General features: G+C 43.4%; 1 protein-coding gene across 1 annotated transcript in view; it reads left to right on the forward strand.

Moving 5' to 3' along the window:
* nrxn3b (neurexin 3b) overlaps window positions 1–25,535 on the forward strand; it is a gene marked incomplete at its 5' end in the record, with an annotated part of 269,437 nt that overhangs the window by 179,314 nt on the left and 64,588 nt on the right. Inside the window, one exon of the mRNA XM_084560987.1 lies at window positions 22,901–23,082. Coding sequence (XP_084417113.1) covers window positions 22,901–23,082 — 182 coding nt within the window. The remainder of the gene's footprint in view (window positions 1–22,900; window positions 23,083–25,535) is intronic.

Consider the following 25,535-nt stretch of genomic DNA (forward strand, 5'->3'; position numbering starts at 1 on the left):
TTTCCTTTGAGTCCATGAGTAAAAGCATTAGCTAAAGACAATTACATGTTGGGTATTAAAGGTAGTCACGTCTTTGGTGATATGGACATGCTTTGGTTTTGTGATGTCTGAATTGGGAGAGACCGCTGAGCTGTGTAAAGTTTCCAATGAGTATATTAAAATCAAGTGTTGATTCAGATTCTGATGCTAGCTCTCCAACCAACTCCAATACCACAACTAAACAGCATTTCAGCTTTCTCATTTTCCAATGTCACCTCGTATGAAAAGAATGCAAATCGCAGAACTGCTGGCATTGCATATGAGGAGAGACGAGTCTTTGGACTTGCCAGAGTTTCAAAACTATCAAATCCAAGTCGCAAATATTTAGCGGTGGTAGCACTACCATGTTTGTGCAATGACACACCTCTCTGGATCTCTGAACCAGCAGAACCCTGCAGCCTAACATGAGCCTTACTGTTTAATTTATTGACAAGGATGTTGTTCTTATGTCGTTATCCTTATGTTACCCTTCAGCATCACTTTTTTTTTTTTTTTTATTTATTGAAGAAGAATGTCCACTTTGAGTCTTGCATGGCTACATAACCACAAATGGTGGGAGGGAGGTGGTGAAAGTGGTGACCTTTACGATGAAGGAAGAATTCAAAATCCCTTGTAATATTTTCATTATGAATGTCTCTCCACTCATTGCAATGTAAACACCAAGGCATTTCACATTACCGCTCAACGTATTTTATATAACATCCTGCCATATGATTTTAATAAAGATATTTTATGAATAAGAGAAGTTTAAAATTGAGATTTACCCATAAGAGTGAAAAAGGTCGAGAATAATTTTTTCCTTCATATTGCCCAGCCCTAGGCCATGGGTTACAGCTGTCATTCTACTTTCATTATGTAAGGTTACAATGTTGGCTGTTCAAATTACATGTGGCCTCAAATATGAGGTAAATGAATGTAAAAATGAGCACATAGCCTAGACTTCAAGCTACTTTAAACACTCTCCCTTGGCAGCTTTTCTGAAGTTTTCAGAAGAAAGTGGGCTTTTAAGAACAAAGACCTGAAAGAGACGGCCTGTTTCTAAACTGTGGGCCGGCATAAATCGCCAGAATAAGATAAATACTTTTTTTTTTCAACTGTGAACCATGCAAAACTACTTTAGCGGAGACTTAGAATAACAATAGGGAGCACAAAGTGAGTACAATACGTCCACGGTAACAAACCAGCAAATATGCGGTACTATTTTATGTTTTGTACACTGGGCACTTCCCACTCTAACACAAGCGAGCTTTACTAATCAGTTATGATGCATCGAGGCCGAGCAGACTGCTGCTTTGATGCTACACACAACTGAAATGTGTGGGCGAATAAATTGCTGTGTTTATACCGTATGCATGCATTTGTGTGGGGAGGTACTGTATTTGTCTGTGTTTTCATCTCATGCTGAGGGATACTTCAGAGCGACATGCTTTATCACATTTAATCCCATTTGGATTTCCAGTTGAGACAACCGCACCATCCAGTAGTGTGCAAATATAGGGTTAGTTGATTTACAGTATGCACGCTAAGGATGCTTCCACATGAACTGCCCAGGATTCATGGAAAGTTATTAATGAGAAGTCAGCACATACTGTAATGCAGTAGGCAGCAACACAGCTCTGACAGTTTGCTCCTATAACCTTCCTATGCTTCTGCACATTGAAGCGAAACAGTGAAATGAAAAGTAACAAAGCACAAAAACATTTCTGGAACATTTCAAAAACACCTTGACTCTCTGAGCCAACAGGACATTCCCATTCCTTTGTTTTTTGGGTTGTTGTTTTTTATTGTTGGCAGCTGTTTGGTTTTTCTTCAAAAGCGTTCGGATGAGATATGGGCAAAAGAAAAGAGAAACAAGGAGACCAGACTTGAATCCAGTCACATGTATAGCCACCCTCCAACAATCACCCATTTTATTGGCACTCACTTTCAACCGGTGCTCATTTGTCATGAATATGACGCAGAGCAGTGACCATTAAAGTGTCTCCAGTTGTCTAGTTAGAGCTCCACGAACAGGAAGCAAAGAGCCCATCACTTTGCCCTTTTATCTTCCTACAGCTCTCAAATGGAGTGGAGACATTCAATTTAAAATCTAAGGTCTGGTAGAAGCCAGTGACTTCCATTAACTCTATCCCTCTGAAGTAGTTGGAGAGGTACAGCATCAAAGAACTTTAATTATCCTGCCCTGCTATGAGAGAGACAAAGTGATATAACTGAGGCAGAAAAAGAAGTATGACATACAGCAAGAGAGACAGAGAAAGAAAGACAGGTAGAAATACAAAAAGAAGTAAGAAGAGTATGGATTATCCACCGTAATATTGGCTTATCTGCTCTATTCTCTGCCTTTTTGCTGCTGAAGGACCCTCAAGGTTTTAAATTGCTTCCTTGCTTTCATTATCTGCCGTTTGATTGGATTGTGGAGCCCTGCTGAGGTATGCCATCAAGAAATAATGGGCAGCTCTAGTGGCATTATTATTTTATTTGGTTTCGGTCCTCGCCCTAGATAGCAATTCACCTACAAAACCAGAATATATTCACAGCTATTAATACCTGTGATCACACGGTCAAAATGGTACACTGTAGCATGTAAGAACAAGTGCATGTAGATGCAACAAATACTTCTCTAAGCCTTGGTAAGTCTGGGAAGACTTAGAAAAGAAGAGGATTTTGGGAGGATGTATTGCTTTTTCAAGGAGATGAATTAAAAAAGAAAACACATTTCTCCCTTTTTCCTCTTTCCTGGGCCAGCCAAGAGTGATAGTGGGACAGACATTCAGACAAAGTGGTGGAGTGGAGGGCGGTCTGTTGGGAGCTGGGCGGTAAAGGTCAGGGACAGGGAGATGGCTCTAGCACAAGGACATAATTGGCTAGGCAGAGAGCCAGTTCAACGCACTCACAGTCTCACAAAGGTAGGAGCTAGGTGCCTGTTGTAGCCATAGGGGGAATTGGAGCCTACTACGGGAATCAGAGCAACCTCAGAGAAATGTGTTAAAGTCTTGACAAAGAGTGTTTGGCTTTTTATCCATCACCCTTGCTTTTTTATATATATATTTTTGCTTCTCTGCAGGTCTTGGAGATCCCTACTTCAAGCTTTTTTGGTATTACTCTGGTTTTTGTCTCTCTCGTCACATTCTCTCCGCCTCTCCTCACCCGCACTCTCCATTGCATTTCATATCCAAATCAGTTTTTTAGGTCCCCATCTCAGCAATATTTCACTGTCATCAACCAAACTTTAATGCAATTGACTTTCCTCTCCCTTTCTCTTGCTCTCTCTCTCTCTCTTGCCTCCCCTGTCCTGGAGTGACTGCAGAAAGCCAGTCCCAACAGAATACCAATGCTCCTGAATGGTGCAATAACCGCACAGTGAAATGCTCGTCTGCAGTATGTGTGCATTTTTAGATAGGATCAGAAAGTGCGACAAACGAGGGGGGGGGGGGGGGTGGGCCATTCATCATTTATGGAGTTATTCTTTTTCACACTGTACATTGCACAGTTGTTTTATCAAGAACTCTGAGGAACGTGCTGCCGTCTGCTGTCCCTTCTGGTGCTGCTCAGGTGGCATTGATAGCTTTGGCTGTGCTCATTTGAGCGCTATTAAAACCTGCATAGGGAGTTGTGGTTAAAGCCATGACTTCCACCACACCACTCCAGTCACAACGGTTTCGCCAAATAATGGTTTCATAGCTTTAAAGATGTGTGCATTTACATTGCTCCTATATGTGTATAAGTATCAAACACATGCTCAACCCCTAAATTAAGTATTGCATAATAATGATCTCTTCAATGAGCAAAGGAGGAGGCAGAGAGAGAGAGAGATTAGGGTTAAGGCCACTCTGTTAGATGCCTATCTTCAAAGAGAATTAAAAGCTTGTAATAGAAGTAAAAAGCACCCTTGGGCGGTAAAGAGTAGAAGTGGATGGGTAGACAGGGGAGCAAAGGAAAAAGTCCGGCCAGGATATATACTAGGAGACAGGCTTTGCTTTTGGGAGGGCGGGGAGGTTTGGCCAATCAAACTATCCACGGGCATTGATTCAATGTGACTGCTGTAAGTGGTTGTAAGTGAGGAAATCGTCAAACCCTCATTGGCTAGTACTTAGAGATGGCTCTCTTAGTCTGATACATTGTCAGCACTAGGGCTCGGCACAGCTTCATTTCTGCACCCAGGGGTGCATTAACGGGTCCTTCCTTCTTTGTAGTGTGGCATAGTCGCGATAATGGCGACGGCATAGTGTGCTAAGGTTCTTCCTCTCCATTCGGTCACCATTCGTTGAGCAATACTCGAGTCGAGTCCTGCAACTTTAAATTGGTCCTTAGGATTTTTTTTGCTGATTGGTTTCACAAACGAGTTCATGTTTTAGTTGGTGAGACGGAACATGGATATGAAATGTCTCTTTTGTGTCTTCTTTCTGTCCCTTGCCCTGGTGAAAGTGAGAGAAGTGAAACGGACGAATAAGCAAAGTAAGACAGCCGTGTTGGTAAGCCCCTCCCTGCCTGTCGCCTTTCTCGTGGGAACTCTTTTTGCGTCAGCGTAATGTTTTATTGATTTATCGGCAGTGTGAGAATGATCCATTTATCCCCGTCTCAGAGAGAAATATGAGTGCTGTTGATGTGTTCTGGCTGAATAATCCTGGTATTAATCGAAGCCAAGGAGTGTCAAGATGAGGTGATTGGGCTGTTTGAGGTCTGTAGTAGAAGTGGCGTCCAAACGAGTTAGCTTAGGATAGGGATGGTGACTTGGGCTGACAAAGAAGCCGCAATTCATTGGGACGGCCTAGCAAAGCAGAGTAAAATGATCAGTTTGTACCTTCTAAACATAACCTTGCCTTGCTATAAGGATCTGATTATGTCCTGTTTAGACAATAAGAAATACAAAATCTTTTTTTTAGAGATGTGGTTGGCTTCACCTCCCCATGGCGCTGTGGTTGAGGAATAGTTAAACGTGGCATTTGAAGAAGCCCTAAGTGAAATCTAATATGGCGTTTGTTTAATTAAAACCCAGGCAGTGTTTGGGGGCAGCAGATTAGTGCTAAAAGATCCAATTAAAGTGAGAGAGGAGCTCAGGAGCCTGTTGGGTTTCCTCTCTCAGATAAGTGAAACACCTTGAAGCCAAACTTGATAGTGCTGATAGCACATAATGAGAAAGAAGCCTCCGTGTTACACGGGGCAACAGCCAGCCTCTGAGGCTCTGCTGCTCATGCTCCCTGACTCCCCTGCCCTCCTTTCATCCTCAGAGACCAGGCACACAATCGGCATGTCTGCGAGCGAAAGAGAAATATTTAGACGCACTGTAGCATCCCTCTGTTTCAATGAAGCCTGATTAGCATCACGTTCTGTGGAAAGATGCTGGAAAACAAACTGAGATAAAGGGAGAGAAGAGTTTTTCTTTGGAGTTTATTTGTTAGTCTAATCTCTCCCGCATGGTTTTGCAAGCCCAGATAAATGTTTAAATCTTTTATTAGATTCTGAGGAGCTAGAACAACCGCAGTTGATGGGATGAAATGGGGATATTAAGTATTCAACTAATGTTTTTTTTTTTTTTTATTGGAACAGTAATTCTGTTGCAAATTACTCCCCATGAGTAATATTTTTTTTCACACCAGTTTTTACGTACAAACGCAGCTGGTCTGAATGAGCAGGACAGTCTGCCATGGGAGTCCTGTGCAGGGAACATTTGTGTGTGAGAATACTGCGTAATGGAAAGTGAGGCTTCGTATATTCTCATTTCTCAGTGTTGTTTTTTTTTCTGTCAGCCAGGCCTGCGAACAGTTTATTTCCCGACACTAGCCTTCTCACTCCTGCCACCCTTAGTTACCAGGCTGGAACCATGCACTTCGCCTCACCGGTCCCTTCATCTCACCACAATAGAGCGCTCCGAAGCAGCCATTAGTGAAGCAATCAGCATACTGTAATGTAAATATTTGCCAGGGGCTATTTTATAAGGACCCGCTGCCAACTGAATAAGTATGAGAGTTTCTGGATGAAATTTATACCAGAAGCCTGCATAATGGAAACGTGTACCTGCACACATGCACACAAATGCAGCCGAATGTCCGCACACTGCCATACACATAATGCAAAGTCCCTGCCATTCACCTTCACAAGCTTTTCCTTTCTCCGTCTCAACAACAGTTCCCTTATTTGCAACAGTGCAAACACCTCTCTGTCTGCATCGAGGCGGCGTCGGTCTGAAGAACTAGCATTGTACTTCGCTGGCAGGGTGCTTGTGGTGCACTTCACGGAACAAAATAAAAGATTAAATTGATCAAGGTAACGCGAAATTTGACAGAGCAAAACGTTCTCCCCGAGACAGCTTTGATGTTGTCACTTTGTTTCAATGTTTGATGTCGGGCTTGCTTGTTGAGTAGATGTATACATGCTCGGTTATGGCAGAAAGATGCCTTCCAGTCTTATCTTTCAACCCAGCTCACTTTCTTGACATCTTTTTCATTTAAAATTCCATTATTGTCGTATCCAGTTTTTTGTTTTCTTTCCAAACAGAATATGTAGTCCCGTGTTTTGAAATAAACTGAAGAATTTGAGTGTTGTACAATGGACTGATTCTACATGCTGCACAAAGTCTTTTCCGAAAACCTGCTTAGGGCTTTGCTGGCCTACTTCCACCCCATTATACACCACCTACTACATATATGATTAGTCAAAAGACACCGAAAATGGAGGATAGAAAAATAAAAGTTGAACAAAAGCATCAACACCTTCCAGCATTTGTAATATTACTGTAGTTGCCCTGCTGCACTACTGGCCTGACCACGGTGTCTTAGCTGAGCTATCGAACTACTACCTATCACAATCCGACAGTCACCTCAGGATGCATCTCTCCCATTCAGCTTGTCACAACTAGAATCAGCCTCAGACAGCGTCGATCTACAACCTCCTTGATGGAGCTCAGGGTCGAGTGCAGTGATGGGACTGGGAGTAGCCAGGTTGTGCGCAAGATAAGGAACGCTTTGATAAGCTGTGATTTTGAAATGCGGACAAGGATAGCTGTAAAGTTGGATTTGGAAAGAGCGGGGGATTTCTTTTTTCATTCCGTACTTTGCTGATGTAAGATGCTCTGGGTTCTGACGGGGACAAATGATGAACTTGAAAGACCTGCGGCCTAGTGTTCCTATGAGTTTTGAGCATTTACTTCAAGTCAGTGATTGGGTTGCTGAACACATTCATTGCATTGTTATTCTACTCCTGCAGCATTCTTTGCTACCACAAGGTAAAGAGCTTTACAGCTGGATGCAATAGAGAACGTATTCCTTTTGTCCATAGCACGAGAAAGAAAACGGGTATTGTACTGTTGAACCTCCTGTCTGTCAAGATGTCTCAGGCGTCTTCACTGGAAAGCAATTCAGGCTACACTCTATGCGTACTCAATTATAGACAAAAAAAGGCCACAGTAAAAGTTCAAACATATGTATTGTCTCTTCTTACATAGCCTGTGTTGCTATCCCTGCCTCCTTTGGCACAGTCAAACACACCCCTATCAGTATTCGTATCCAACGGCGCAGTAAAATGAAGTCAGATCCTGATAGGCTCTGTGTGACTGTGGCACCTGTTGCCCTATTGGCTCAGCCTGCGGATTGATGTCTTCCCTTTGATGAAACAAGAGCTCATGTCTAGACTATACAATGGGCCCTGTCACTTTGCCTTTCTACTGCAACATATTTAAAGTGTGCAGGCCACTAAGTATCGAGAGTTTTTTATTTTTTTTCTTCCTCTTCTTCTTCCTTTTTGACTGAGCGGGTTGTGTGCCTATAGGTAGGTCTCTGTGTAATATGTTTTAATGAGCTCGACTCCCTGGCGCAGTGGAATCCATTTTTCAGTTTTCCGAAAGAACACGCTTTGTGGCAATGTGTTATCCCAGGGCAAGGAGAGAAAATACCTGTTGAATGAAGTCGTGCCAAAATATATTTGAATGATGCCTTTTTGGTTTCTGTTTTGTCAAAGGTGGCTCAGGGGTCCTGCTGGCTGAGGCTTTGTCTTTCCTACGCATTTTGCTCATTTGGTACGTGTGCCACATGAGCCGAGATGTGTGTGTGTGTGTGTGTGTGTGTGAGCCTGGGCTGATTATTGAAGTAAGCTTTGTACGGATGTTTTGCCTATAGTCCCCGTCCCCGTTACCACGCCGCTGCAATTTCCCCATCCATTTGACTCACACAGAGTGGCAGATTTCTTTTGCCTTTGATGAGCTGTTGAAAGCCGCCGTCACTCGCTTTAAATTTCTTGTCACTTCAGCTAAGTACATCTTCAAAGGCAGCAACTGGGACCGACTGGTATGGGTGGGGTTGCGGTATAGGAATGAAAGACTCGAAGGAGACGAAGAAGAGAAAGACGGGATAGGAACTCCTGGTAGCTTACCTTCAAGGTATGCATCTTATCATTTAAACTGAAATCTGCACACTAGAAAAATGGAGGCACGCAATCAAACACACTAATCCACACACAAACACAAAGAACTGTTTCTAAATCTTGAGCACTTTAATACATCGTTTGATATATTTGAGAATAAAACAATAGAGATTTGAAGAAGATGATTATTCAAAGTTCTTGCATGCATTTTAAATAATCATTTTCTTCAAATCTCTATTCTCTTATTATAAAGGGCTCTCTTTTTTAGATCGCTGAAGTCCTTGAAAAAATGGCATTTGAAAAAGCACATGATTCCTTCCTTTTATTTTGTTGTGCCAACTCAAAGAACGGTCTCTTCCCTCGTGATATCACATTAATCAATTTAAAGCTGTCTCTGAAAAGAAAATAGGCTATTCCCCCGTCCACAGGACAACTCAACAGCTCTTTCATCTGGCGTCATGAGAGATTTAAACTGAGGTCACGGGCCAGACAAGATTGTTAAAAAAAATGACACAGAGTATTTAGGAACACACAAACATGGAAGTCCAGACACCCACAGGCTCTCTTTCAATTGTGAGCACATCCACACACAGAACAACAACATAGAGAGCTTTTTGGCTTAGCTCCTAATTAGTCCGACACTAAGAAACACTGAGAGGCCGGCATGTTCCATCCCGCTGCCCTCCAAACTCCCTCGGGTCCTCTCAAACTCACCCCAGGCAAATTCAGCTAGGCTTTGGCCTCTGATCAGCACACACACACTTCCACACAAGCTCGATTCAGACTCACAGGCTCACATGCGGATGTGAGCAGTCTCCTCAAACATGTGCCCGCTTGCCGTCTTTGCCTTGTCCTCAGTCACACTGGTGCACGCCCCCTTGCCTATCGCCAATCCATAACTCCCTCTTTAGGATCTCGTTAATTACAGCTTTCAGGGACAACTATTTACCCCGTGTCTGTCCCTTTCTCCCCATTCTCATTGATTGCAGCTCCTCTTGTTTATTTGTAGATAGGCTGTGTGGCAGTGGCCTTTTAAGCATCTATCTCTGTTGCTCTCTCCCCTCCCCTCCTCCACCTAAACCCATTCTTCCCCGTTTTGATAAAGGATTGGAAACAGATAACTGAGGAGGTGGTGCAGCGTCGACCCCTCTGTGGCTTTGTGGCTAAATCACTGCAAGGAGATGGATTGTGCCTCTTCCGCCAAATTTTCCTCTCATGGTTTGAGTCACTGCTGCGCTTTGTCTCCGGCTCAGTGTCCTTGGAGCATTGGGTAGAACTGCCGGCAAGAGTGCGTTAAGGTAGCTGGTCAATGGCAGAAGCAGAGGACTTGGGACCAGAAGAATGGGGAGGACAGAGTGGAGGTGAATTGAAGAGAGGGAGGGCATTAATTATAGGGCTGACACATTCAATAGAGGACTGATGTCAAAGCCCCTGCTGGAGGGAATTGGAAAACAGCAACTACAGACTACCATTCCACTATCAGTACCCAGCTGCAGTGACGAAGACCTTCATGGTCAGAGAATGGGTTATTTGTCTCACAGTTTGTCTCCAAGAGAAAGAGCTGTGCCTAAGCAGCGGTTATTAATTCAAGGTTTCTACAACACAAGTGGCATTCTGAAAGAAGAAATAGAATTGCTTGCGTGCTCTGCTAATTTGGTTGACGCAATCTGCAAAGTGAAGGGAAATATTTACAATTATTTCTAGATGGTGCACATTATGTGTTCAGAATTTATTAATGCTTTAAACTGGTAATGATTCAGGATTTACGCAAAATGTTGTTTCAGTACCTTCATGCTTGTAAATCTACACAAAGGATCATTACAGTTGTTTTGATGACTCATGGCGGATCAGTACCTTGCTAATGCAACTTCACACATAATCAAATTAATAGACATGGAGAGTAGTCATTCATTTTAATAAAAGGCAATGATGGACAGTAACCGACTAGTGCAACATGTATCTGCAGGCCTTCCCTTCCGATCATGGATGCTAGAGACTTGAATTTGCCGCTTTAGGCCGATTTTACAAATTAAAAGAAGAAAATTTTAAAATCCAGGATTTGCTTTTAGGTCACAACAAGAGTTTGGATTAGGTTTGTCTACACCCAATGCAAGTGCCATTTTTTTTATTTCTGTAATGCATCCTACTCCGTGTCACTCCTCAAATTATTTGTCTTCAGATGTTGAATGATACCTGAATGAAAATAGAAAATCATTTCCAGTTTTCCTTTGTAGCATTAGTGTAGTCTCATGCCGAAATGTCTCTCTTCGCCTTTCCTTATTTGATGCGATGGTGGTGGAGAGCTGTGTCGAATGCCTTAACCCAAGAACTCCCATGGTTGTTAGTTTGGATTTGAACCTGGGTGTAAAAGTTTTGATGTAACCCTTTAGTGATGGTACTCACCCTGCTTGGAATCATTCTCGTTGTATGTGTCTCCTCTTCCTTTTTCCTCTAATTTGTCGCCAATCTGTCCTGACCTGTATGTGCACCATATGTACACGTGATTACCCTACCTTACCTTCATCTTTGATAACTTTAACAAACGTTAACTTCCACAAGTTCAGTGATTGCCACCTGAAGTCTCACCTATTGTTACCAGCAACTTATCGCAAGTGTCAAAAGTCACAAATTCAAATTATCAAAGACTTTTACATAAAAAATTTTTTAAAAAACCCTCAGCCTCTAATACTGGAGCATTAGATTTGTGGTTCACACTGGCGAAACCCTGCAGAGAGATGAATTCTGATTCACCGGATGAAGGACCATTACCATGTACTGATTGCTTCCATAAAGGAAAGGCAGGCTTGTGCACTTAACTGCTGGGTCTGTGTAGCTTAAAGGTTGCAATGCATGTCACACCGAAATAAGAGCTACCTGTCAAAACCAATCACCTCATCAAGGTTGCCATTGATGGCAGGTCTCAGCTCAAATTGGAGAGTTGTTTAGTAGGAACAGCAGGGCCACAGTGAGCACCGCCTTAAATGTTACTGTGGAATTGAAGTCCTTGGCTCAGAGGGAGGCGGCTGAGTAAACTTCTGAAAAGTACAAACTTGATTGGATTTTTTTTTCTCTTTTTCTTCTTACATGCCAGGCACCATTTGTTACGTGTGTGTTTTTCTCTGTGTGTGATGGAGGGGGTGCAGGAGATGTGGGAGGTGCATCGCAATGCACATATAACTATTTCTATTCATCAGCAGTGGTTAGGAGCCGCCTGTGAGCTAATCAATGAGATGTAAAGGTGTTGGATGTAGGCAAGGTTGGAAACGGTGTCAGGTTTGTCACAGACGTCGGCGGCTCGGATGTGGGGTTGCTATGCCAACCACAGGCGCAGCAGGTCTATCTTTAGAGAACACAATGAAGCTGTGTTTCAGCGGGCAATCATCAAATTCAGACAAAAGGAGGGCACAGAGCAAACAAAAAAAAGGTCGTCAGGCAAGTTTATTCACAGTTTGATTCTGATCTCAAAAACAAAAAATTCATATTGTCAGCTTGATTGCGTTGTTTGTTTTCCCTGAGCGAGGAAGAGTCATCACCGTGTATAGCATTTTAGGTTCAAGTATTTTTCCATTTGATGTTGTCAGTATCAAAGGGAAGATTAGCTCTGCTTCATACAAGACGCTGATTCCTTTTAGCATCTGTCTGTCCGGCCCTTCAAAGGCCTTCTTCAAAGGCAGGTGGGCATCTGAGACAGACTGTCAAGTTGTTTTATAAACAGAGACTACCTGTAAGAGGAATACACAGCTAGCATTTCAGAAGAATGAATGATTTGACAGGGCTCGCGTTGGATAACTGAGGCTCACTCTCTCCATCTGCAACATTTTGTTTGCAGCTGTCACCTTTTAAAACAGCAATTACTGCATGTGAGGGAAGTCTATATGCAGAAATGCCACCTTAATTATCACTTTTCACTCTTTCCGGTTTCTCTTGCCGACAGAAGAGAGAAGACAGGCAAAGAAAAAACTTTCCAAAGCCTAAAGTACACCCATATGTCATAATCTCAGGTTTCTGAATGTAGTTTTATCTTTACCTTCCCCTCAAACTGGTGTTGGAATGTTTGTCCAGAAGCGGCGGCTTGTTCCACAGCCTTTGCTGCTAAGTTTTGTAGAGGTTTGTCCTCTAACATACTGTATTTTATATAGGACCAGAGCTGTGCTCTGGAATGTATTGATGCGTTCCAAAAGTTGACATTTCATATCAAGAATGGGAAAAATAAGTCAAATCTGGTTACTGTGTTTGTTTTTGTAGCCTCCAGAGGCAGCAGAGGAACATCTTCCATAGCCTGTCTAATCAGAGTCAGAACAGAGTGGTGTGGGGACCTTAAAGAAACACAAACTAAGATTGTTTTTTTTTCTGACAGAGCCTGAACCGCGGGGCTGCATAAAAAGCGAGGTTATAACAACTGATGCGACGATATTCCCAGAGGGCCCCAAAATAAAAAAATATAGACCTGGAAATGTTCACGATGTGTCACCTTTAACAAGTGCTACCGACCATCAGGGCAAGCGCTGAAGCCGGCTGCTTGATGTGGCAGCCAGTCGGACGGATAGTCAATCCATCTTGACTTATTACATTCTGTAAACAGCTGGTCTGAGGCGAACAAACAGAACTAGCAAAATCCATTTGTTGCCATGGTTTGTTGACATGATGTGAAAAATAACTCTGCAGTGCTATCTGCCTCACTGGAACACTCTGCTCTTTATTCAGCCAACTTGTTTCAAGAGAGGGTCTTAATCAACCTATAGAAAAGAGGGAACTGCAGCCCTGTGTATTTCCTGTGTACTGGAAGAAAGCTAAGCAGACAACTGAACTACCAAACAAGAGGTCCAATAAACAGTAGAGATTAATAAAAAAGAAACAATCTTAGACATGAAGGGCATGTTAGGATGTTATTTTAAGTTTATATATATTACGTTGTGTTATGTTTAAATTTTTTATTGAATACATTGTTTCCTTGAGGTCTATTGATTCCGTCATATGGGGAAATTGTTCATATCCGTGTTTCTTGTTTGCCGTCTTTGTATGAACACCTCTTATAGCTGTACTCTCAGAGAAACAGCTGGATGACTCGGGATGGGAATTGATTAGATTTGATCAACATCAGTGGTCAGCCAGGGTTAATTCTGCTAACTAATCTAATTCATTATCGATTCCCTTTTCAATTGCTGATCAGTTGTTTGTGTTGGACAAGGTAGTGCTATACAGTTTCCTTAGCCAAATCGGCCATTTTATTATCTGTCAGAACACTTGACTTGAACATGTTGAACGCTGAGGAATAAATTTCTTGTATAACATGAGACAGAATATAAATAGTAAATAAATAGATTTGAGGGATGAAGTTAAAAAACTCTTCTGTACAGACACAGGCGCCAGCAGCACTCGTACGCAGGCGGTCGAGAAAACATGGCAGTCTTGGAACTTAATACCGTGTTGGGCACGCAGGTGTTTGAGCATGTTGCTTCTATTTGCACTCTTGCACGGTGTGGGGGTGTGAGGGTGGATGCATATGATGAAAATGTGATAAAAATATGCTCACTTACTGGATGTGTTAGCAGCATTGATTTGAACATGTGACTCACTCACAATTAAAAATCCCTACGGGTAAGTTTTAACTTTGACTTTCTCCACTTCCCTTTCGATTCAGATGTTTCAAAGAGTTTCCTATTCGTGATGATCAAGCTATAAATGGGCATTTTATACTGGGCACACAATGGGCATCATTCTCATCTCGTTTAGTGAACTACAGCCAAGCCTTAGATTGCTTCTTCTTCTGTGTGATTCCCTGTTAAAGCGCTTCGCAGTCACAGTGTGATGCAGAAACGTGAGAAAAAGCCCTGGGTCCCTGTGCGGGAGCCTCCGTTAGAGGAACTGATTATTTTGGAGGCATACAATTCCTGCAGAACCAGTTCTAAGCCGGAAGCGGGCCACACACTGGACCACTAATAAAAACTGTTGGAGCTCTTCTAATGGAGCTCTTGTCCTTCTCTTGTGAGCCTGTCATTTGATAAATGAGTAAAGCTTTTAATTGTCCTTGTGGCTTTTCCCAATTTGTTTTCATGTCCTGATTCACTTTTTTTTAATTTTTTTCGTGAAGGACTTTACACACACAATGTTCCAGTACCAGGTCTGTGAAATCAAATTTTTTCCCAGTCTTTGGATCAAAAAAATACAAGTTTGTAAAAAGTTCAGAGTGAGTAAGTGTGTCCAACTGTGGTTTGAGTCATAAAGGCCTTGGGATAAGATCAGCAGCTGAGGTTGCTGTGTTGTATTTGTGTATGAGGGGCTTTCAGTTACTGCAGAGAGAAGGTGGAGAGAGAGGGTGAGGGAGAGTGAGGGAGAGTGGAGTTCTGGGCTCTTCGTGAAGCCTTGGAAAAGGCAGACAGGCTGCACTATCCTCTGGGGAAGGTTCAATTATAAATGATGCTTCCACTCGGAGCCATCTTGGAATCCCTTATTCTTCAGGAGATCTTCTTCACCTAATCCTCAGCAGGGTTTGGTGTGGCCTGCCTCTGAAGTGATATATGCCTTACACACACTGTGTGTCATGCATTATGAATGATGGGAAGGAGACACTCATGTCCTAATTTCACTGAGAGCGGTGCGAACATCAACACCGGAGCTGACAGAATGCTAATTTTGTATCACGGAAAGGAGTGGGATTGAGTCGGGTTTTACAGAGCTTTAGCGTGCAAGTGTCCCGGCTTTTTAGTTGCAGTTTGTGTGTGTTTACTCCATCTCAAGCTGACTTTGCTCCACCTTTGCCGCCCGTCCCTGTCTGTCTCTTCTTCTTTTAGCCAGCATCCTTCTGCATCTTTCCTACATTGTACCTCCTTTGCTTTCATCTCTTTGCAACGCCGCTCTCCGCTCTCTAAAAATTCTACTGGTGGCAGCAAGCAGCATTAAAGTCAGCAGACAGGTCTTCTTTGTAGCCTAGAGTGCTGTGCGGATCTCAGCTGCAGCCCCCTCCCTCTCTCTTTACTCCCTCAGCCTCTGAAATCCTCCTCAGACCCCCTTCCTTCTTTCCTTTTCCAACCAGAGAGAATAGGAGCTGACATCTCCAGAGAACCGAGAAAAAAATCATTTAAAGCCCTTCCTCTCTGTCCGCTTGCTGCTACAACAGAGAGGAGTGTCAGTAATGCAGCAGGAGGGGAACACGAGAAGGGGGAGAAGGAGAGAGCAGGAGGGTGAGAGTGGCTATCCGAGTTTCGCAGTAATGAGAGGGGAGTTGTTATGGCTCACCTTCTGCTGTTCAAGTCTGTGTCTATGTGTGGGCATTTTCACTTCTGTGTACTCACATTTGCGCCTCTGCAGTGTTTCATGAGGCTGAAGTGAGGATACATGACTGCCTGGTTAATGGGTGTCTGTGAGGCGATCGTCCTGTTCTTCTGTGTCTGAGTAAGGATCCAGTGTTACAGTTGGGGGGGGGGGGGGGGGTCGGAACATCTCAGACTCCACGCCGCTTGGCTCGCTCTCCATCTGCGTTTCTCCGTTTCCCACGTTCCTCCTCTCCCCTCCTGCAAAAAAGTGACTCTTTCTCCACTCTCCCCTGTTCGCCGCTCAGTGCATCCCCCCTCTTCTGTCGCAACAACACGATACAGATGGCGAGTCAAGCTGTTCGCCATCGAACTACGTCAAGTACGTCCCCCCGCCCCGCCAATGGAGGGTGACGAGAAAGATAAGAACTTTCTAATTGAGCCTCTCGATGTTTGTTGTGCCGTTGGAGGTCCTTTACCTAGTTCATTGTGTTGGCTAGGTTAGTCCCAGGCATAAAGTTAAACCAAGTGAAAAATTGACAAATAGCCAACAGGTAATTCCCAGCACATCCTACCCAACGTCAGTCTGAGATGAGGTCTAAATTAGCAGAGGAAATGAAATCCCCTTGGTACGTGTGTTCAACATAGACAGCTACTGTTATACTCTACTACCAGCTCACATAATGATATCATTATGACATTATGAGAATCACTATTTTTAGGCAGGTGTACCGAACCAGTAGTGCTGATATGAATAACATTATTTGTATAAAAGCACAAAAACAAATCATTCACTGGTTCTCAGGTGTGAAGTTGTGATGTCTTTCTTTGCCACTTGTTTGTAGCATTAGTCTGATGAAAACAAACAGATGGGCATTTTTTTCACTTTTAGTCATTTAACAAGCTTAATGATTAATCATTTTCTCATTGAGAAAATGATATGCAAATGAGTAGACAATGAAATAATTGTTGATTTCAGTCGTATAGAGGAAATGCAACAGGCTGTACAATATGTTGTTGTGTTCATAACTGACGTCCGTCGTTTCCTGTCACACACCTGCGCTCCCTTTACACCGGCACCGAGAAACAAGTCCAATAAAACTGTCGGCACTCAATCCCACAGCAGCAGAGAGGCCTTAGCTTCTGTTGGCATTGTTGGGCAAATGTAGCACAAATAGTTCCATTGTACTATTTGACTGCTCAATCCCAGAGAGCAGAGCTGCTGCCCAGCGGCTCAGACTTTATCATCCTGGCTACCGGTGCTACTTTGCAGCCCAAGCAGCACACGCCGCCTGAGCCTCTGCCTCGCTTTGTTGCATTTGCTAGTGGGCTCTGGCTCATAAAGTCAGAATATGACGCCAACAAAATGTTATACATTGTAGAGTAAGCCGTACAATCCTCTGTGCGCACTGTGCAGACTGGGCAATAACTCTCTAAGCCGTAATTGCAGACTGTTTGTGCAGTCGCCTCATAGGTTTTCAAAACTTAAGACATTCGTGCAAGTTTTCTTCTAAGTTTACGCATGAACTCTTCCTTCCCTAACCAAACCTGACACAAGATAGTCACATAGATCTCACACATCTGAATTATTCCTGAACGTTACATTTTTAAATGTAATCTTCGTGGAGCAGTTACAAAAGGATGGTAATCTGAATTTTTTGTGTTTGCGGTTTGCACATCCATCATAATCGAGCTGCGGCTGCCCAAGACAAGCCCTCGTCTTTTCTCCATGTACGCTCCGTCCATTCTGTCTCTCCTTTCCGTTTGTCTTCCTCTTCCATTACCCCTGTCTTTTGGCGCGTGAACCCATATAGTGTTCAAATGCTACTGCTTATTATAACAGGCAAACAGACAGTGTAAATCTTTCGAGGCTGGCTGTTTTCTTTACATAGCCATCCTTCACAACACACCGCCTTTCATCAATCATATTCTGCATTTTCTTCAGTGTCACTGATGAGAGATGAGACACGCAGCCGTCATGTGCGGTGAGCGTTTTGTGTACATGTATACCAGATAAACACATTAAAATCCAACGGCACGCATGCACACACAGAAACAGCCTTGGAGAGTATTTTAGCCATTTCCTCTAAACTTGCTTCTGGCAGCTGATTGAAGATAGAGTGAGAGAGAAGAAGAGAGAGAGAGATAGAGAGAGTGGGCATTCAATCATCAGCCTCTTCCCTCACTCTATCCCAGAGGGGAGAGGCAACAGTTGGAAGTATGAATTATGAAATGATAAGAGGTTGTAAAATGGAGATAAATCCCAGTGATTACACAGCTCAGTATCTCACAATTCGATTCCTCTGCTAATGATTCTTTATTGTAGTTGTGTGAAGGACAGCAAGCCTAATAATTCCCCGTGTAGGAAGCACGGCAGGGGGAAGTATTGTAATGATAGAGTTCTTTTCAATGTGATTGAGGAGGCAATTACATTTTGCATCTCACTTTCAGGATGTTTTTTTAAGGCTCCTCTTTCTTTTCCTCATTCTCCGATGGCAGAAAATTCGACCACATCAAACCGTGTTTGTCTTCTTTCTCTGTCCCCCGGGGTGCCAGCGCTGCAGAAAGCCCGAGAGATAACAAGGGGAAAGACATAAAAGCACATAAACAACACACGCACACAGCAAGGAGAAAGGAGAGGAAGTGTGTGCGCGTGTTGGGAAGCTGGGACGTGTGTATGCAGATGACTTTGAGCGCGTGTGTGCGTGTGAATACTTACACAGAGGCCTGGAGTTTGGAGCGTTTACCCACAGCAGTTCAGTTACTTGCAGGGAGCTAGTAGTGCCTTTCTCCTTTGTGGTTGGGCACAGGCTTCCTCAACTTTCACACACACAAAAAAAAAATTGACCACCACCTCTTTGCAGTTGGACAGGCAGGCCCAGTCTTTTGCTGCACGTCTGCTACCTCTAAGCACAGGGTTTTATCACAGCATGGTGTGAAGTCTGAATACAAGCAGTTAGGGGGGTACACCCTGGACAGGTCGCCAGTCGCAGGGCTAACACAGAGAGACAAACATCCATTCACACTCACACTCACACCTACAGCCAATTTAGACTCACCAGTTAACCTAACAAGCATGTCTTTGGACGGTGGGAGGAAGCCAGAGTACCTGGAGAGAACCCGCACACAAACTCCACACAGAAAGGCCCCAGTCGGCCTGGAGTCACACCCAGAACCTTCTTGCTGTGAGGCATCAGTGCTAACCACCACCCTACTGTTCCCTCCTCTCTTTGCTCTTTTATAGATAGCATTGTTGCCCTGTAAATGCGTATGTTGAAGATAGAGAACAAGGACAGTGAGTGCACATTCCAGTAAATAATATATGTAAATGCTTTTCATTATTTTTTCAATCACTATTAAGTTGAGAGTTGCAGCGGTGGCTTAATGTGCCTTTGTGTCGTGCCCATACAGATGTCTCCCCGCTGATCAAGTATATTGAAAGCTCTGACATTCTATGGATTCTGGCTGTGTGTGAAAATACTTTATGCTCTTCTTCCGTCTTTCCTCTCCATGGGTAATGTCACGTGGGGGCCTGAAGGACAGAACATAGTTCTGTTCTGCAGACAGGTGTCCTGACCTTCTGTCTGCTCTTCCACGCCTCAGGGGACCTCTGTGAAATAGAGGCCAAGGCTTTGACCTAGTCTCTCATCTACAGTTTGTCTCTAAACGGAGCCATGCTGCAGATGCAATGAATCACAACCCTAGAGAGCAATGCATCAGTGCATTGCCTTTATTTCAGAATAACATCATTGTTTTTTTAGAGGTATTTAACCATAATGTATTGTCCACTATCAAAGAAAAAATAAAAGAAAATCAGTGTTAGTCGCTATTTTTTTTTAATATATATATTTTTTTCCTTCCCGAAAGGCGCCCTATCTCGTCCTTTCACTGCCAAACCAATGGGGCACCCATGTGCTACAATTAGATTTCAGATGGCCTGTCTCCAGGACCCACTGGCCATCACAAGATTGCATTATTCAAAGATGGAGATGAAAGTCCCCTCTGATCCACCAAAATAACATCCTGTGCAGTAATCTGTTTGTAGGGTTGATTCCTTTGATGATATTTTCCCCGCAGTTGGCTTTTCACCAGGCTTCATAGCTGTGAAAGCCACGTGTATATCGAAACCCATCACTTCTGTTTACTGCCGTTTCCTTTTTCGACCACGTCAGCAGTGATGACTGAATGGTGCCCATTTTTTAAAGAATGCCAAGAATGACCAGAATAGCTAACAAATATAGAGAAAGAATGGGACATAGTAAAACCCAAGCAAAGTGAAACCATTTCCAATAAGCTAAGACCAAATTTGACGGCTTTTTACTTGAATGATTTTTAATGTGGCTGGGTGGATAAACTCGTTGTATCAAAGTCTTTGTTGCATTGTTAGAAAGCCAAGGTAATGCAGGTGTACAAGCCCTTCATACTGTCAAACACAGAAAGGTTGTATTGTTAACGAGGCAAGTCATTTTCCAGATGATGAATGCATTTTTTTGTAGCGCTCCTACTGTTAATTGGAACCGCATTTTCAAAGGTTTTTACCAAAATACTAATGTGAGACATTCACGTTGATTTAGAGAACATGCCTGCTTCAAAACATGCGTTTTGACTTGTTTTATTTTAATTAAGAAAAGCTACACCCTTTATCCATTTTTACTTCCTGCCTTTAGCTGTTTTTTTAAAGCCGGGGTGACTAAAGACATTGAAAAGATTTTATTTATTAACCGATTGATGTCCGCATCAATACCCAAGGGGGTATTAGTTAATGTAATTGAGAGCATGCACGCTAAAATATGCTCAAAATGTTAAAATGTGCCATTCCTTACCCTCACCCTCTAATTAGTCTCCTTGCAAAATTGCTGAAATTTAATTATATTAGATCCACTCTTGAGTAGAAAAGCCCTGTCGCCTGGCAAAGCCCTGTTGCTGTAGTGGAGCTATTTAAATAAAACTCTTAACCTTGAGTTTAGCCTGGCCGCTACATTTTTTTATTGTGGTGAACCATCCGTACAACTCTTTCTCTCTGTTGAAATCAGATAAATCTGGGAAATGACACCACTTCGGATACTTTCGCAATGAATGTGTGAATTGGTATGCAGTGGACTCCCTCTCTGGGTGGAAATGCAGAGCGGTGCAGTCTGGGCCCAGCAGGTTGTTAGGGAAATGTGCTACATTTCGGCGATCTCGGGTTCTCTCTCTTCGCTGTACTTGCGCAAGATAATCACCCTCTAGTGTGACTGGATGTGAGAAGGCATCCTGTTTTGAGTGTTTGCGTGTATGCACACGTGTTTGCACACTTTTATTCTTGAGCATCACGATGCGCATTTGTGACTTCAGCCCGCCTGTTTGTGTGCGCGTCGGCTGTTGTGCGCGTGGCTGCTTGTTTTGTGTGCTTCATGCCGAACATTGTCTTCTTGAAACACTAAGCAAATCTCCTCTATGTGATAATTGGCTCCCCGGGGTGCTTGTATCTTTGCTGCTCATCATCGTCAGCCCCTCCAGAAAAAAAGAGAGTGTGTGAGATAAGATAGGCGAAGTTTGCTCGTTTGCCGGGGAAACTGATCCCAAGTCTGCCTGAACTCTTTTGGCAAGAAGAAACTTTGAGGCATTGAGACAGCAGAGGCGGATCTGGTGCAGCCTGGCTGCAGGCTGCTATCCGTCGCTGTCGCCTGCATCGGGGCCTTGCTCTCTGACGTGATGCCATGGATGAAATGTGCTATTTAAGGCAGGTGATACATGATCGTGTTCGGCTGGTGTGCAGGAGAAAATGAATTCTCCAAGGGGGTGGTCCATCCATTCATGGTCAGTAGTTACAAGAAGTGAAGCAGTTGTTTTATGGCTTAGGATGCCTCACTTATTCAGATATTTTTCATGTCACACCGACGACCTTAGCTGGTGGTTCGCAATGACACCTGAGCTGTGTAAAATGCAGACCTGTTTGTGTGCCTGAAGGCAAATAGAGATGCTCATCTGGTCAATAGAGTGTCTGCCTCTCTCTTAGTCCCTCTCATCCATATGTTCTTGTAGTCTCCAGGGTATTATGGACCACAAAGCAGATTGTTGGCCGCTTCATAGGGGAAACAGTGAGACAGCTGGGCACCCATCACGCAGCCAAACAGATGTTCAGGTGACTTGGCGAGGCAGCGAATGGAAAAGAGAAATGGCGGGGGGCGGGAGGTGATGCGGAAGAAAGGAAGGCAGAGAGTTGACGGAGGCAGAAAAAAAAAAATGAATTAATACGTTGATGCAAGAACTCAGAGACTTCATTAGCAATCCCCTGTCAGCCTCTGAGGCGGGCCAAATGCTTTCCACTCTCCCTAGGCCACAGGAGTCTGTTTTGTCTCCCATATTGATTCACCCACCAGTCTGCCTGCTGTAGGTCTAATGCCTTTGATCTCTCGATTATCTTTGCCTAAATGTGGACGAGATGGCTAAGCAGCTCAAGGATTCAGTGCTTTAATTCTGACACACCCTAGGGAACATTTAGAAGTTGGAGCTGAATCCGTCGCCGCTACCACACAGTGAAAGTTTTTGCTTTTTTGTCCGTTCCATGCGATGATAAAAAATGGAAATCTACAAGACATTTTCACAGATTCTGTGGCTCGGGCCCGAGCTTGATCCTGTCAGAGGTTCTAATCTGACATAAATGCATCGTTGGGGATATAATAACAAAATTTCCAGTGAGCCCCCCCCACCCCCCCACTGGTACTGACGCCCTTTCTTCTGCACCGCATTTGTCAAATTAACCCGACAAAGGTTCTTCGATCCCCCCGTTCTCCCTTCTCTGCTTACTTGTGCCAGCCTTTGTTCTTTGGTTGCAGGTCTCATATATAATACATGAGGATTTGGAGACTTATCCGATCCTGGCCATACTGGCTGTTATTCCCAGGAAAGGAGCTATATTTAAGAGCTGGATAGGTCATAGATGGCGCCAGGGGAGCCGCTGACTTCTACCCAAAAAGGTGGCGGTGGCTGAATACCATTAAACTCCTAAAATAGAACTCCACACGGTTAAATTAGATAAGCGGTAAGGTAGCTGCAAAGGAATTACAGTAGATTTAGCCCCTAATGAATTTAGTTTCTGGTTTTGTCAGAAACGTGTCTTGTTTGTGACAACGCTGTGCTCCCTGGTGTCTAGTTAGACTCTGTTTGTCTATCACGCAATTGAATTTTACCTCCTTTTATTTGCCTCTATTTCCTCTGCAACAAATTTAATTCCTGCAGTTTTTTTTAATGTATTTCTTTTTTTATTTCCACAGCTGGCACCACCTACATCTTTGGCAAAGGAGGGGGCCTGATCACATACACGTGGCCCAATAACGAGAGGCCGAGCACACGGACGGACCGTCTGGCTGTGGGCTTCAGCACCACCATCAAAGACGGCATCCTGGTCCGCATCGACAGCGCTCCGCGTCTCGGCGACTACATCATGCTCCACATTGTATGTATTACTCTTATTCGCTCAGAAACATTGTTCAGCAGCTTGTGTTTTGCCGTCCATAAACATTCATATGTTTCAAGCATTACAACCAAGGAGACGACCCCAAACAAACCTCCGAATCATTCCTTTCCCGGTGGCAATCTCCGGGCCAAATTCAGCCCATGGTGAATTTAAAGCTGAATTATCCAAGAAGAAGCAAAACAAAACTATAACTCACTCCTGTACTCTCCACTCACCAACTGCTTCAAGAATAACCCCACTTCTCCACCACATTCAAACCAACTCTCAGCATGAATAATAAATGTAGCTCTCCATACATATGCAGCGCGTTCCCACATGCTGGAGAAACATGATAGAAAACAGGGCCTGCGTGTTGGAATTCTTGGCCAGTCAACTGTGCAGCCATGCAGCATCTTAATCATTTCACATTGCAACCTTGTGTTTGACTCGTTTACATAAGCATTAAGTATTTACATAATCATCAGCAGAAGCTAGATGGATGCGGAGCGTCAAATCACAGTGGGAGAGGTATGTAGAGGTGCTGGTGGTTGAGGATGGTGGAGTTGCTGCTGACGCCATGCAAAAAAAAGAAGAAGAAAAAAGATGTGATGATGAGGGGGAGCTACAGTTGCGAAAGCAGATTGAAAGTCTTTTTCTTCTTAAAGAGCTTCCCTCATCTCCTGAGTGCCGGCCATGTGGTGCAGAAAAGCAGCCATCTGCTCTGCAAAGATGAGGGCCAACAGCAAGCAGTTTTGAGCTGCCTTTACAGTATAGAGAGATAGCAATGTGTTGATGTGTGTCTGCATGTGCGTATAGGTGAGAAAGTGGAGTGGCATGGATCGAGAAAATGGCAGAGTTGTGCAGTAACTCGTGAGGATGACGTGGGGAACGCCTCCCTGCGCGTTTCTAACCGTCTGAGTAAATGCAGCATCCCCTGAAGGAAGAAAAAGAAATGCATTTTTAATTCTGCCTTTTTTTATATCACAGCAGCGCTAGCCAAGCAGAGTATCTCCTATAATTTGGCTGCGAGTCGTTGGGTGGTGAATGTCTTCATTCCTCCAGTCTCATGCGCTAATGAATTTATTAATAGCGAAAAGCAGCTGGAGATTTCACTGATTCCTTCAGAGCACCAGCACGTTGTTTCTTTTTTTTTTTGCTGCGTGGCTAACATTGCGCTGCTAATATTTCAAATGATTTACTGACAGCCAAGGGTGTACAAACAAAGCGGGTCCGTTAAATATTAATGACGACTGCAGACTTGAACTTTAAAATACTTGGCTAAAGCTGTGGCATTGAGAGGTTCCCTGTTTCCACAATTACACTGTTTTTGTTATTGAACCAGAAAGTTAGATATTTTTTGGCCACAGGTGAACTGTAAATAATTGATCAGGTGTTGAGTGAATACTTACCACAAGTTCGCTGATTTCTTCTTGGGGTGAATGAACCTCACGTCTCACGTGTTTTGCTAGTTGTATATTACATTATCATTTGCCCCACATTAGACACTTCCTCAAGATCTGTATTTGTGGTGATATTAGAAGGCACCCGACAACCATAGGGGTATTGTGCAGTTTGCAGCCAGAACAGCTTTGCTCAAAGTTGCGTTAGAGGTGCTTTGAAATCTGCAGAGATTGCACACTTGATTGAAATGTCATTAGATAATCATTCCTAATGACAGACATCAGGTCTTTGCTGTCCGCGTTTAATAATGACTCTGGAGGAAAAGGTTAAAGGCATTACGCTTGTCGATTCTGGATATATGTCTAACCAAAGGTCTTAGCGGGCCCAGGGCCATTACCTCAGCCTTTACAAGTATTAGGTCACTACTTAAGAGGCGGCTCACTAAAATGTAGGTAGGCTCACTTTAGCAGCTTTAATAGCTAAATATGTCATCCGGTAAAGTCAACAGAAAGGAAAATAACTGCGGTTTTATACTACATTTACAGATACCCCAAATTCATTTTTAATTTAGGAGAACGTGGCTTTCAATGACCTTGACTTTGACTTTAGTATGCTTGCCATTTCCCCAAAAAACACAAAGGCGTTCAAGGCATTGTCTTAAACATGCAGAGCCTGGTGATAGAAAAAAATGCCAACGCTTCAAGGCAAGCCCTAATCACCAACTCCCTCCTTAGTCTTCCTCTCTCTTTTGCTTTCTTCATTATCTCCTCTCCGTGATTAGCTTACGGCTTGTTTGGCAATCATGAATTAAAATGCTGATTGTAGTGTTTACATTTTAACTGCTAAGAACAACTGCATGCTTGGTTTGGAATCTGAGGGGCCATTTGGGGTAATTTGCAGAGGTGAGGGCGACATTTTGCTGTTGCTGATCTCATTTGAATGTAGAGGGGAATGAAGAGAGGCGGGGATACCTGCATGTACCAACAGAAACACTTTACCTGATGCTAAGATAAAAACCTAAAACTGTCACCTTAAATATGTTTGTGTCACAG

This window comes from Chelon labrosus (genome assembly GCF_963514085.1).
Source record: "Chelon labrosus genome assembly, chromosome: 14".
Taxonomy (NCBI): domain Eukaryota; kingdom Metazoa; phylum Chordata; class Actinopteri; order Mugiliformes; family Mugilidae; genus Chelon; species Chelon labrosus.